The sequence below is a fragment of the Hemiscyllium ocellatum genome, chromosome 15 (genome assembly GCF_020745735.1).
Source record: "Hemiscyllium ocellatum isolate sHemOce1 chromosome 15, sHemOce1.pat.X.cur, whole genome shotgun sequence".
Lineage (NCBI taxonomy): Eukaryota > Metazoa > Chordata > Chondrichthyes > Orectolobiformes > Hemiscylliidae > Hemiscyllium > Hemiscyllium ocellatum.
In genome coordinates this window covers 35,465,423-35,479,561 of record NC_083415.1, presented here as the reverse complement: position 1 = coordinate 35,479,561, position 14,139 = coordinate 35,465,423, and the positions used below count along the sequence as shown (strand labels likewise).

The 14,139-nt window shown below is 41.5% G+C and overlaps 1 protein-coding gene across 4 annotated transcripts in view; it reads left to right on the top strand.

The window, feature by feature from the left end:
• Nucleotides 1–14,139, top strand: part of LOC132822938 (collagen alpha-1(XX) chain-like) — a 216,384-nt gene that overhangs the window by 38,563 nt on the left and 163,682 nt on the right. For all 4 annotated transcript variants that reach the window (XM_060836364.1, XM_060836363.1, XM_060836366.1 and 1 more), the window contains exons 4-6: nucleotides 3,784–3,927; nucleotides 10,313–10,486; nucleotides 12,559–12,756. In XM_060836364.1, coding sequence (XP_060692347.1) covers nucleotides 3,784–3,927; nucleotides 10,313–10,486; nucleotides 12,559–12,756 — 516 coding nt within the window. The remainder of the gene's footprint in view (nucleotides 1–3,783; nucleotides 3,928–10,312; nucleotides 10,487–12,558; nucleotides 12,757–14,139) is intronic.

The following is a 14,139-nucleotide window of genomic DNA, read 5'->3' as shown; positions in this document are numbered from 1 at the left end:
TACCTTAATGCTGGCCCTCACCTTGGTTACTCACATTTTCTCCTTTGTCCATTGGCTTGCTGCAGCTGCCGCTGTTGCCTGTCCCAAGCAACTAACTGACCAATGGCTTATAGCTGAGGCTCAACTCTTAAGATATCATGCTCCCCAAAGTTAAATTAGCAAATGCATTTAAATCACTCAACCTTGTCCTGGCCCAAAACCCACTCAGAGCTTCAGATACTTTTGATGACTAGCTTCATCTCTGTAATTTTGTCTTTTACTGCTCACTTTTACCCACCCATATCTCCCTTCCTGCTCCCATCACCAAGTTCCTGGCTTTGTCTCCGTAGCTCTGTAAGTAACTCCCTACATATGAAAGAGTGATAACCTGGTACAGGGGAATCTCGATTATCCAAACTAGATGGGCAGGCACTATTTCATTTGGAAAATCGATTATTTGGTTAATTGATTAAATGCCTTTTCTCTGGGGTTCGGAGTTTTTAAAGTCTGCTCCTCGTTCAGGAGACTGCTGCAGCACACAGCACATGAGATCCCGCCCCAACACTGCCTCAACCCTGTCCAACACCGCCCCCCCAACCCGTCCAACACTGCCACCTGGCCCCCCAACCCTGCCCCCCAACCCCGTCCAACATTGCCACCGGCCCCCCAACACCACCCCCCCAACCCCGTCCAACACTGCTACCCGGCCAACCAACATCACCCCCCAACCCCGTCCAACACTGCCACCCATCCCCCAACACCGCCCCCCCCAACCGCATCCAACAATGCCATCCGACCCCCCCCCCAACAGCACCCCCCCAACCACGTCCAGCCCTGCACCTGGCCCCCAACACTGCCCCCCCAACCCCGTCCAAGACTGCCACCCAGCCCCCCAACACCGGCCCCCCAATCCTGTCCAACACTGCCACCCCGCTCCCAACTCCATCTGCCCCCCCGCCTGCTCCCCCAACCCCATCCAACGCCGCTCCCTCCCCTGCCCGTCCCCGCCCGTCCAACACCGCCCCCTCTCCAGGTAGCTGGACTGTACACCAACAACAAGACTGCTGCTGCAGCAGCCTTTTATGGGGTAAGTCTCCAAATAGCCCAGACACACACACACACACACACACACACACACACACACACACACACACACAACATTTTACTGCAACTTTTTGACAGGTTCCACGTTTGCCCTGTACTGGACAATGTTGGAGAGATTATCTGGAGAAGTGGTGTTTAGGGTACACCCCTCTGTAGAACTCCAGGGAAAGTGTGTTGAGAGAGAAAGGGTGGGAGGTCAGTGATTTGGAGATGGTGCCTGTTTAATTACTGTAAACAAAAGACGTGATCACTGTTGGAAACACGTCTTTGATGTAATGTTTCTGTCGGGACTTCGAGATCTCCTTCGGATAATCTGATTTTCAGGTAACTTGTATTCGGATAATTGAGGTTCCTCTGTAGTAAGCATTGACAATGGTAAGTATAGCACCAGCATAGTGTTCAGTGACAGGGTCGAGCCCATTGAAACTAAAATATGAACTTCATTAGGAGGGATGGGGTTTAATATCTTTAATATTTGTTGTCTTTAGCTTCCTTTTCAGAGCTGTATATGATCAATGGTTGGATGCTCCTCTAGTTTTGTGGTCAAAAAAAATATTTCCATCCAACAATGCTTGAATTTAAACTGAATATTAAAAAGATGGCCTGACACTAGAAGTTTTTTTTTGTGTTATCATAATAACAGCTTATTCATTTAGCATCAGCTTTAACTTCCTTCAGAGTACCAATCTGCTAGTTACAGAAAGATATAGTATTAGAAATTCTGCTACTGATTTGCAGTTATATAATCTCACAATCTTTAACTTTATTATTGATTTAGGCTTCTCATCCATAATTCTGCTGCCTCCTGGTTACCCTTCAGTCCTGTGTTCACTGATCTTCAATAGTAACTGATCTACCAATACAGATGTTCATCTCACACATTTAATTCCAACTCTGTGCAATGAAAGAACAAATAACAACAACTTAATGGATCAATCCAAATTTCTCACAATCCATATTCATCTCTGTTTTCAAAGTTGTTCCATGCTCTTTTTTTCTTATCTGTCTCTCCTTATCTCTGTAATCTCCTCCAACACTGCACTTCTACTTCTTCCACTTAAAATGCCCTATCATTGATCGCTGTCCCTTTAGCCAAGGTATCAGACCATGGACTTTGCTTCCTACCATTCTTCATCTTAAAGATGCTCCAGCCAAATCTTTGGCATCAGTTTTAATGCTTCCTGCTTAGGTTCAGTGTCAGTTTGCATCTGATTATATTCCTGTGGAATGCCTTGGACATTTTAAAAGTGCTGTATAAATTCAATTCACTAGTGTTTATAAATTGTTAATGAAAATAATGAGATTGCACTTACATATAAACTGGTAAATGTAGATTTTTTGAGAATTTACAGTTTTGCTGTCTGACTAACAACTGGCTTCAGCAATTTAACTGCAAGAAACTGTCATGTGGACATAGCAATTCTTGATTAAAGTTATTGAACGGTTCAACATCAAAGTGTCTTTGAAATTGTAATGAAATTAATTGCTGTGATCAAAGAATTTTCTCAATCAGTTTTATTTTATGCACAAAATACCCGCAAAAATTGCATTCTCAAGAATTGAACATCTTGACGCCAAGTATTCCCTGATTTTGTTGGCAAATTAATCACTGAGAAAAACAGACATTTTCTTGCTTTTCATTAAAAGAGGAATTTCATCCCATAAATATCTTCCTGAACATTTTAGTTTATAAAACTGAAGTAGCTGTTCCATTTTTTAAACATGAAGTCAGTTACAAGTTGTATTCCTGTGTATGTGAGGAGCTGCAGCATGCAAAAAGAAGCAAACCTGATTTGAATACCTTTCATATCAAGTATGTTCTCTGGCTGCTTGCCAAAATAGTACTACATGTCTGTACAGATTAGTTGCTATAGAAAAGACATCAATATGCTGATGGAAGAGTGCCAAAAATATTTTTAAAGCGCTTTGGCTGATTGATAAAATGGTCAAACTTTGGTTTGTTCCCTCAAGGGTTCATCTGATAGAATAACTCTACATACACTTCAACCTGCATATTTCCAAGCCATTATAAACCACTTGTTGCATGCAGTATTGTTATGCTCACATACACCAATATTTACTTATTAAGTCTTCAAAAGTAGCAGTTACTATTCCAGATATGGCAGTTTGCAGTCGTGAACAATATCTGCCAGTAGTGGAGTTTCACAAAATAATGGCTTATTCTCTGGTTATTTTGAATCAGTTCTTTGCTGTCTATCCCATTGGCAGCTGATAACTCGGCCTGGTGCTAATTTCTCCACACTTGCATGATACTGACTTGCTGCTTTAATCTTGCAGCTTTCCACTTCATTGTTTTTCCAAACATTACTATGAAGTACCAGCTAATCAAAACTTCAACAGTGAAAGATATTTACATATAAAGTATGTTAATCTCTATTGATCTTTCAAATTTTGCCCTTACAGCTGATGAATAAATCATTAATGTTCCAGAATTTTTCAAATATTATCCATCACAAATTTATATTGTTGATTAAATTTGCTGTCTTGTTGTAAAAAGATAGTAAAGATGATATTTCATGCTACCACAGTTTATGCTTTTAAAGAGGCTGAAGCTGGGAAGTTGCTCTAGAATGCTATTATACTAAAATAAGGAGCCTTGATTTCATTTTAGTGATGGCAAATGCCTCACTCAGTAACCGTGATGATACTTTTGTACATTTTGCCTTGTTTGTTTAACAGGTACCTTAGACCGGGAAATAATCTTGAAGACAAATATAGCAAAAGCAACGGTTGTTGGCCTTTCTCCCACTCAAGAGTACACACTGCAAATATTACTATTAAATGGAACACGGGAACATCACTATGCCAAAAGGAAATTCATTTGTAAGAATGTAGTTTGCAATCTCCTATCTCCTTGTCCATCCAGATAGTAGTGGTCATGGGTTTGGAAGGTGCTCCCCAAGGAGCCTTGTGTTCTATCACTTTTCTATAGTCTGATCAATAGAAATATTGAAACTTTGTATACAAGAGTAAAATGAATGTAAATATATTCTTTCTTGAAGAACTAACGGTTATTTTTTACTTATTTATGCGATGTGGGCATCCTAATTGCCCTCCAGAAGTTGGAAGTAAGCTGCCTTTTTGAAACACTGCAATCCATTTAATCGAGATAGACCCACAACTATGAAGGAGGGAGTTCCAGGATTTTGACCCAGTGACACTAAAGGAACAGAGATAGAACATAGAAAAATACAGCGCAGTACAGGCCCTTCGGCCCTCGATGTTGCGCCGACCAAAGCCTACCTAACCTACACTAGCCCAATAACCTCCATATGCTTATCCAATGCCCGCTTAAATGACCATAAAGAGGGAGAGTCCACCACTGCTACTGGCAGGGCATTCCATGAACTCACAACCCGCTGAGTAAAGAATCTACCCCTAACATCTGTCCTATACCTACCACCCCTTAATTTAAAGCTGTGTCCCCTAGTAACAGCTAACTCCATTAGCGGAAAAAGGTTCTCACTGTCAACCCTATCTAAACCCCTAATCATCTTGTACACCTCTATCAAATCTCCCCTAAACCTTCCTTTCTCCAATGAGAACAGCCCCAAGTGCCTCAGCCTTTCCTCATACGATCTTCCTACCATGCCAGGCAACATCCTGGTAAACCTCCTCTGCACTCGTTCCAATGCCTCCACATCCTTCCTATAGTATGGCGACCAAAACTGCACACAATACTCCAGATGAGGCCGCACCAGAGTCTTCTACAACTGCAACATGACCTCAGGACTCCGGAACTCAATTCCTCTACCACTAAAGCCCAGTACACCACATGCCTTCTTCACAGCACTATTTATCTGGGTGGCAACTTTCAGAGATCTGTGTACATGGACACAAGATCCCTCTGCTCATCCACACTACCAAGTAGCCTACCATTAGCCCAGTAATCCATCTTCTTGTTACTCCTACCAAATGTTTCCAAGTCAGGATGCTGAGTGTCTTGAAGGGGAACTTGTTGTTGTTGGTGTTCGCATGTATCTGCTACCCTTGTCCATCCAGATAGTAGTGGTCATGGGTTTGGAAGGTGCTCCCCAAGGAGCCTTGGTGAATTTCTGCAGTGCAGCTTGTAGATGATACACATTGCTGTGACTGAGCATCGATGGTGGAGAGAGTGAATGTTTGTGGATGTGGTGCCAATCAAGTGGGCTGTTTTGACCTGGATGGTGTCACACTTCTTGAGTGTTGTTGGAGCTGCATTCACCCAGCATAGTGGTTAGTATTCTATCACATTCCTGATTTGTGCCTTTATAAATGATGGGCAGTCTTTGAGGATTAGGAGGTGAATTATTCGCTGCAGGATTGCTAGCATCTTACTTACGTTTGTAGCCATAGCATTTGTATGACTAGTACAGAACAGTTTCTGGACAATGGTAACTCCCCAGGATGTTGATAGACTTTTCTCAACCAGTATTCTTCTATAGTGTAGGATTGAGCAATGGTAATTCCATTGAATAGCAAGTGACAGTTGATAGATTCTTTCTTATTGAAGATGGCATAAAGGTCACACCCTATAGATTTTCTTTATTTTGGATTGTGGATCAAAACCAGTTGTAGAGGCTAGGAGTCATCAAAATGACAACAACTCTCTAATTTGCCACTGGGAAGGTGAACAGAGTGCATGAAAAATACAGGGCATTATCCTTCAAACTGCAACAGGGAAAGGGTCTCTCACTCTCTTTCTCTCTGGTGAAGTAAAATTTGAAAGGTAGCTAGCTATTCTCCCCAGTCAGTTGTTCTAAGCCATTGCCTTTTACCAGTGACTGAATGACTGAACAATTAATGTGCTACTTTCTCTGTGTCTGCAGTAAAACTCTGAAGGACCTTATTAAAGGATAAGAAACTGGACCTGGGAAGCAAAAGGCTATCTCATTGAAGCTTATAGATTGGTGACATTGAACCATGTTTCATTGTATCTTTTCCTTTTATACATAACAGTCATGTTTGTTTGTTTGTTTGTTTGTCTGTATGGGTAAATAGGGATTTAAGAAGGGGTTTAGAGATTCAGGTCACAGAGTTATATGTTGATAATTCATAATATTGCTTGGTTTTGATCACAATTGATTTCTTTTTAATAAATATTAGTTTCCCGTTAAATCCGAAAACCTGGTCAGAGTTTTCTGTTAACCTGAGATCACCAGACATGAAAATTCAGGACTTTGAGTAATATGATTAAATATTTAACTCGTATGATTGTCCCAGGAGTAGTAAGGTTCCAATAGCAGTGCACCTTCCCACGTTTTTTTAATTGACTTCTTGTGGGAAGTGAGCATTGTGGCTGGCCAACATTTATGGCCTGTCCCTAGTGGCCCTTGAGAAAATGGTAGTTAGCTGCTTTCTTGAACTATTGCAGTCTATCTGCTGTGAGTTGACCCATAATGCCATTAGGGAGGGAATTCCAGGATTTTGACCCAGTGACAGTGATTGAACAGCAATAGATTTCCAAGTAAGGATGGTGACTGACTTGGAGGGGTATTGAAGGTGGTGGTATTCCCATGTATCTGCTGCCCTTGTACTTCAAGATGGAAGTGGTTATGAGTTTGGAAGATGCTGTCTGAGAATCTTTGGTGAATTTCTGCAGTGCCTCTTGTAGATAGTATACACTGCTGCTACTGGGGGTTGATGGTGGAGGAAGTGGATGCTTGTGGATGTAGTGCCAGTCAAGCTGGCTGTTTTGTCCTAGATGGTTTCAAAATTCTTGAGTGTTCTTGGAGCTGCACCGATTCAGGTGAGTGGGGAGTATTCCATCACAGTCCTGGCTTGTGCCTTGTAGATGATAGATAGGCTTTGAGGAGTCAAGAGATGAGTTACTTTCCACAATGTTCCTAGTCTCTGACCTGCTCTTGACGACACTGTGTTTATGTGGTAACTCCAGTTGAGTTTCTTGTCAATGGTAATGCCCATGATGTTGATGGTGAGGGTGGGGGTGGGGGGGGGGGGGGGAGGGGAGGTGTTCAGTGATGATGACATCATTGAATGTCAAAGGACAGTGGTTAGGTTGTCTCTTATTGGTGATGGCTATAGCTTAGCGTTGGTATGGCATAAATGTTACTTGTCCAAACCCAAGCCTGGATATTGTTCATATCTTGTTGTATTTGAACATGGACTGCTTCAGTATCGGAAGAATGCCATACATTGTACAATCGACAGCAAACATCCCCACTTCTCACTTTATGATGGAGGAAAGGTCATTGATGAAGCAACTGAAGATGGTTGGGTTTAGGACACTACCCTGATGAACTCCTACAGAGATGTCCTGGAGCTGAGATGACTGACCTCCAACAACTGCAACCATCTTCCTATGTGCCAGGTTATGAATCCAACCAATGGAGAATGTGCCACCTAATACCCATTGATTCCTGTTTAGTAGGGCTCTTGATGCCACACCCGGTCAAATGCAACCCTTGTGTCAAGGGCTTTCCCACCTCATCTCTGGAATTCAGCTCTTTGACCATGTTTGCGCCAAGGCAAAATGAGGCCAGAAACTGAGTGGGCCCGGTGGAGCCTAAGTTGGGTCAATCAATAGATTATTGCTGATCAGGTGTTGCTTGATAGCACTATTGATGACATCTTCCATCACTTTATTGATGATCAAGAGTAGACTAATGTGGCAGTAATTGGCTCATTGGTTTTGTCCTGATTTTTGTGTACAGAACACACTTGGGCAATTTTCTCCATTGTCTGGTAAATGCCAGTGTTGTAACTGTACTCTAAGAGCTTGGCTAGGGGATTGGCAAGTTAGGGAACACAATTCTTTAGTACTGTTGCTGGAATGTTGCCAGGACTCGTAGCTTTTGCAGTCTCCAACCATTCCTTGATATCACCAGGACTGAATCGAATTGACTAATGCTGGGCACCACTGAAGGAGGCCGAGATAGATCATCCACTCAACGGAGGCAATAAAGATTTGTAGATGTTATTATTATGTGCTACAGGGTTAAAAGAAACACCTGGTTTGATACTACAAGTAACAAATGGTACTGGGAACTGCTTGAAACAACCTCCAGGTGGCAGAGTTGTCTTTGGCACATTTAAATGAAATTTCAGAAGCCAAGTTCATTTAACAGGCAAGTAATTTGGGGGTGGAATATCCTGCCAAAGCTAAGAAGGTCGAAATAATTAAAGGTTTACTGGAAATAGGCAAGAAATCAGGCCCCAGGCAATGAGACATGAGAATCTAGGTAAAAACAATGACTGCGGATGCTGGAAACCAGATTCTGGATTAGTGGTGCTGGAAGAGCACAGCAGTTCAGGCAGCATCCAAGGAGCAGCGAAATCGACGTTTTGGGCAAAAGCCCTTCAGGCTCTCTGCTTGTATTCCTGATGAAGGGGGAAGAGATATGTGAGAGGAGGGTGGGGGTGGGGAGAAAGTAGCATAGAGTACAATAGGTGAGTAGGGGAGGGGATGAAGGTGATAGGTCAGGGGGGGAGGGTGAAGTGGATAGGTGGAAAAGAAGATAGGCAGGTCGTTCTTGTAGAGAGAGGAGTTTCCTCATTTCCCCTTCCCCCACCTCACCTCAGTTCCAAACTTCCAGCTCAGCACTGTCCCCATGACTTGTCCTACCTGCCTATCTTCTTTTTCATCTATCCACTCCACCCTCCCCCCAACCTATCACTTTCATCCCCTCCCCCACTCACCTATTGTACTGTATGCTACTTTCTCCCCACCCCCACCCTCCTCTCATTTATCTCTCCACCCTTCAGGCTCTCTGCCTGTATTCCTGATGAAGGGCTTTTGCCCGAAACGTCGATTTTACTGCTCCTCGGATGCTGCCTGAACTGCTGTGCTCTTCCAGCACCACTAATCCAGACATGAGAATCTGTCAATATCGAATTACAGTTGAAGCTGTTTGAGCATGAGAATTGAATGAAGAAGTTAGAACTGGCAGATGAAGCAGGAAAAAAATAAGGCAAAGGAGATGGAAATGAAAAGAATGAAAATGGGATATTAAATTTGATATTGCCAAAGGAAATAGAAGAGGAAGGGACAATTCACAAATATAAGCTTAAAACAAGCAATATAATTTTATAAATGATTTGGAGATGCCGGTGTTGGATTGGGGTGTACAAAGTTAAAAATCACACACCAGCTTATAGTCCAACACGTTTAATTGAAAGCACACTAGCTTTCGGAGCGACACTCCTTCATCAGGTGACAATCAAAAGTTAGTGTGCTTCCAATTAAACCTATTGGACTATAACCTGGTGTTGTGTGATTTTTAATTTTATAAACTCCTGTTACACATACATAGACAAACAAATAGGGAACTTAGGTTATTGATCGAGACTGAAAAACTGGATAGTTAGTTCAATGATCTTCATTTCTTGATTCTGATGTTGAGATGATCTTAGATTAGATAGCCAAGCCTTTGGTGTTCAGCTGTCCTTCTCTGGAAAATTCCACTGGTTTTTAAGAAATACAGACTGATTCACTTGGGAAGTGTCTCTGATTTAACAATTCAAAGGTCACAGCTTACGGCAACAGTGCAGGAAAGGTAACTGGTTTTCTTCAAGACTAAACAGCAGAGAACAAGCAGCTTCTGCTCAGAAGAAAGTAGCACACCCTTCCATGTCTTTGTCTGTGTATCTCAGTAACTTGCTTCCAATTCTATCCTGTTCAGTTAGCTGAGAACCAATGAGCTTCACTTTTAAGCAAGTCCTTAGCTCCTGATTGTCTGCAATTGCCAGAGCCCATAGCCACAAAACAGAGTTCACATAAGTGTCAAATTTCTTGTTGTGAAATTATGCAGCCATCCTGGTAAATCCTTGTGTTTTGTAAAGTAATAGTTCTTTTTCCGTGCAGGCTACAGTTTTTAAAGACACAGAAATAAAAGACATGATTCTTATAAATCGTAGTCCTTAAAATATCAGTAGAATATTACCACCTTCTCAAAGGCAATCAGGAATGGACAGTAAATGCTGACCCTGCCAGTATTGTTTAAATTGCATTGTAAGAACATAATGGTACTGTGACACCCCAAGGACTGCAGTGATTCAATAAGACAGCTCACACTCACCTTGTGCAAGGCAAGTAGTGATGCTGGCCTTGCCAACACTATCTATATACAATGAACAAATAATAAAACACTCTTTGTTTTATGTTTTGATATTTAAAATACTCAATTTTTCTGTAACTTGGGTTAGCACTTAACATTGTTTATTTGGTCATCTTATTTTAATGTGATGCATATTATGGTTTTCATTTCAGTAAATGTTCTGAAACAACAACATTTAGAAAAAGTTCTCAAACGTAAACAAGACAAAAAGAAGATTATAGGTATAGCAGGAGAGAATGGGACTCAATTGGACTTTAGTTTCTCTGAAAGCAATTCAACAGAGTTGCATCAAATAGAAACATTGCATGGACTGCAATCAAAAAGAGGTAAGGTGACAAAATATCCTCTGTGTGTAACAAAAATGTCATAGAAATGTAGTTAAAATAAACAAGTATGCTTATAGTTTTATCATTCTGCTCTGCCACCAGCCCAAAGAGGGGTACATTTTTAACTCACGGAAATAGGGTAAATGAAGTTCTGAAAAGCATTCTGATTTATTAACTGCCCCATTCTAACGAGTATCCATTCCCCATCAATTTGATTGAGTCCTTTGAATTGGTAGCCATGGTCTTGCTGTTAGTATATTGATTGGAATCCTGTGACTTACACAGAAATTAAGATAATATTGAAATACTGTAGGGTTCAAGTTTGTGATCAGTAATTGCTGATTTTTCAAATCACCCCCAGATCCCTGGTTCTGACACTGGAGTTACCTAGGAATGAGAAATTCAGGGGGAAAAAAATCTTACATTTATTTAATTAGATAATTATATACAGTATCAAATTAAACAGAGATTTAGACATTATTAGAAGCTAAACAGCTGTTTTAACACTTTAATCAGACTTCCTACCCTTGGGGTTTCCTGTTCTGTCACCATTCACCGTTCCCTCCTTGCTAGCTAGGTTGGATGCTTTGGGGTCTGGGAATGTAAGCTCACCACTGGGGTAAATATAATTTTGAAATATAGCTGGCCATTCTCACTTGCCATACCCGGTGTTTCAATGAAGACTCCGGACTGTGTAGGCTATCAGGCTGGTGGTAGGATGTGTTTTGGATTTATTGGATGAGTGCTTGGTTTTCCTTTCTTTCTGATGGTTTAACAAGCCAGTTTTCTGAGGCCTTGTGGTATCAGTCGGGTTAGTGGTTTTTGGAGCTTGTCAGTTCTCAGGTCTGCTGGTCATTGTCGGTTGCTGTTGGTTCCCCTTGTATGGAACAGGTCTGTGTCAGTAGGTTTCGGGATTGCCATCAGGATCCCCCTTCTAGAGATAGCTGTGCAGATAGTTCTCTGTGAGACAACTTTCTCAGGTGAGATTGGGGCCTGCAATTATATTAATTTCTTGCTGTGAAATTATGCAGCCATCCTGGTAAATCCTTATGTTTTGTAAAGTAATGGTTCTTTTTCCTTGCAGGCCACAGTTTTTAAAGACATGATTGTTACAAACTACAGTCCTTAAAAATTCATAAGAATATTACCACCTTCTCAAAGGCAATTAGGGATGGACAATATAAAATTATACTAATTGCATGTCCCTTATCTTTGCATCAAATCTGCACTTGCCATTGTATAACTGGTGTTCCCTTTGAGGAGAGTTGGCTTCCTGACAGTTAAGAGTATGTGTGAATGTATTTTGAGTGAAGTTGAATGTGTAATATCTCTGTGAATGAATATTGATTGAAGTTGAACATTTCTTATCTGTCGAAGCCCCATGTGTTGGGTAGCCTGAATTGTACAGAGGTCACTTTCAGTCAGGAGTGCTGTGTCTGGTTGATTTTTCTCTTAGATCCAAGGTGTGAATTGGATTTTCACGCTGAACAAAGGTTCCAAGCAGCCACCTCTGTTAATGTTTATTTTTCCCAGAGTGTAGCCTAACTGCTTTTTTTACTTTAAAAGGTTTTTTGAAAACTCCAGGATTTTGGTCCAGTGTTTTAGATGGTAGGGATTTTTGCTTAATCCTACAATACCAATGAACAGCTTGTGCTACACACCCTCCATACATGAGTAGTTAGCAGCGAGCACTCTACCTGGTGGTTTGTGAAAGAAGCTCTGCAGCCCCTGCTTTAAAAAATGGTTTTGATAATGTAAAGCATTTCTGTGATCAGATAGGGTATAAGTAATCCATCTGATTCCACAGACTCACTGGGACCCAATTACCCTCCCCTCTCCACCTCTGTCAGTTTCCTCAACTCTAGTTATGTAAATGACATGGGTCTTCCACTGAAGAAATTGGATAATCAACACGAACATCCTGAATATTGCTTGTCTAACATCCGCCCAGGGTTAAACATGACTCCGGGAAATCTTTGCTTGTGATTTTGCCTCAAATATATTCCTATTTTTGGATTGGAGAAAAAGATGTAGAATAAATCGCAGTCTTGGCTTCTTGTAAATGATTGCAGTGAAAGGTCCAGAACGGAAAAAATCATCTGATAAAACGATGGAGAATAAAATGAAAGGGAGATTGAGCATCACTGCAAATGAAAGTGGAAGAATATCGCAGGTGAAAAATACAACACAAACTTTGCCTAAAAATAAAAGAAAAATGGTCCAAGACAAACGAAAGGAAGAACCGGTGTTTGAAGAATTTCCTGCCAAGGGTGAGGAATTCCTGTAACATTTATTAATGCTGAAATACATCACATCATTATAGCAATGAGGTTTCATATGATATGTGAGATAGATTTTACACACCCAAACCGGTGTGTTTGAAGTTGTACAGCACATAACATTTAGCAGGGGACCTTCCTGCCACCTATTTGCCCATTCTATCTGAAATGTTGGGGGAGGTGTGGGAGGCACAGTGGTACAGTGGTTAGCACTGCTGCCTTACAGTGCCAGAGACCCGAGTTCAATTCCTGCCTCAAGCGACTCTCTGGGTGGAGTTTGCACATTCTCCCTGTGTCTGCATGGGTTTCCTCCAACAATCCAAAAATGTGCAGGTTAGGTGAATTGGCCATGATAAATTGCCTGCAGTGTTAGGTGAAGGGGTAAATGTAGGGTAATGGGTCTGGGTGGGTTGCGCTTCAGCGGGTTGGTGTGGACTTGTTGGGCCGAAGGGCCTGTTTCCACATTGTAAGTAATCTAATCTACACATGTGGCCTTGGGGCCTGAGGCCCTTAAAAGACCAGTTGAAGGCTATTTATGGGCCTCCTCCTGACTCTGCCAGCTTTTTTTAGATTATTACAGTGTGGAAACAGACCCTTCAGCCCAAAAAGTCCACACCAACCCTCCGAAGAGCAACCCACCCAGACCCATTCCCCTACATTTACCCCCTTACCTAACTCTATGGGTGATTTAGCATGGACAATTCACCTAACCTGCACATTTTTGGACTGTGGGAGGAAACCGGAGCACCGGCAGAAACCCACGCAGACCCGGGGAGAATATGCAAATTCCACATGGTGGGAGTAGACCCATGCCATACAGGAAGCATTAGTTCCGGAAATTGGTGCTGGGCAAAAGTCATTGGCTGGGTTTAGATATCTATACCTCAACCCAGCTGCAGATGTGAACCCTGCAGACCCCAACCCCCATGTATGTTGATTTGCTTTTGATACAGCTTTCCAAATGTACCTTCAATTTATCATTATGAAGCTGAGAACATTTTGAGAAACACATTGCTCAGGCAAGATAAAGTTCCAAGCTTTTTCTGTTTTGTAATTTAAATATGTTATTTCGTTGAGTTGAATTTTCTGATGCATCACAGCTAATCACACATAGCATTATGAATTGAGTGGATGGGACTTTGGGCACAGAAACAATATGCCTTTATGGTCTTCTGTCTATTCATATTACATAATGTATGTTACATAATAATGTATAAAGTTTATCAAGGAGAATTCTAAACTATAAAATTATCTTCTACATATTTTTTATGTACAGGTTGATATTTTTACGCTCTAAAGGAAGTGGATATGGTGTTTACTGTATCACTTCATGCTTCTGGTTTCATCTTGTCTTGGGCTATTTTCCCAAAACCC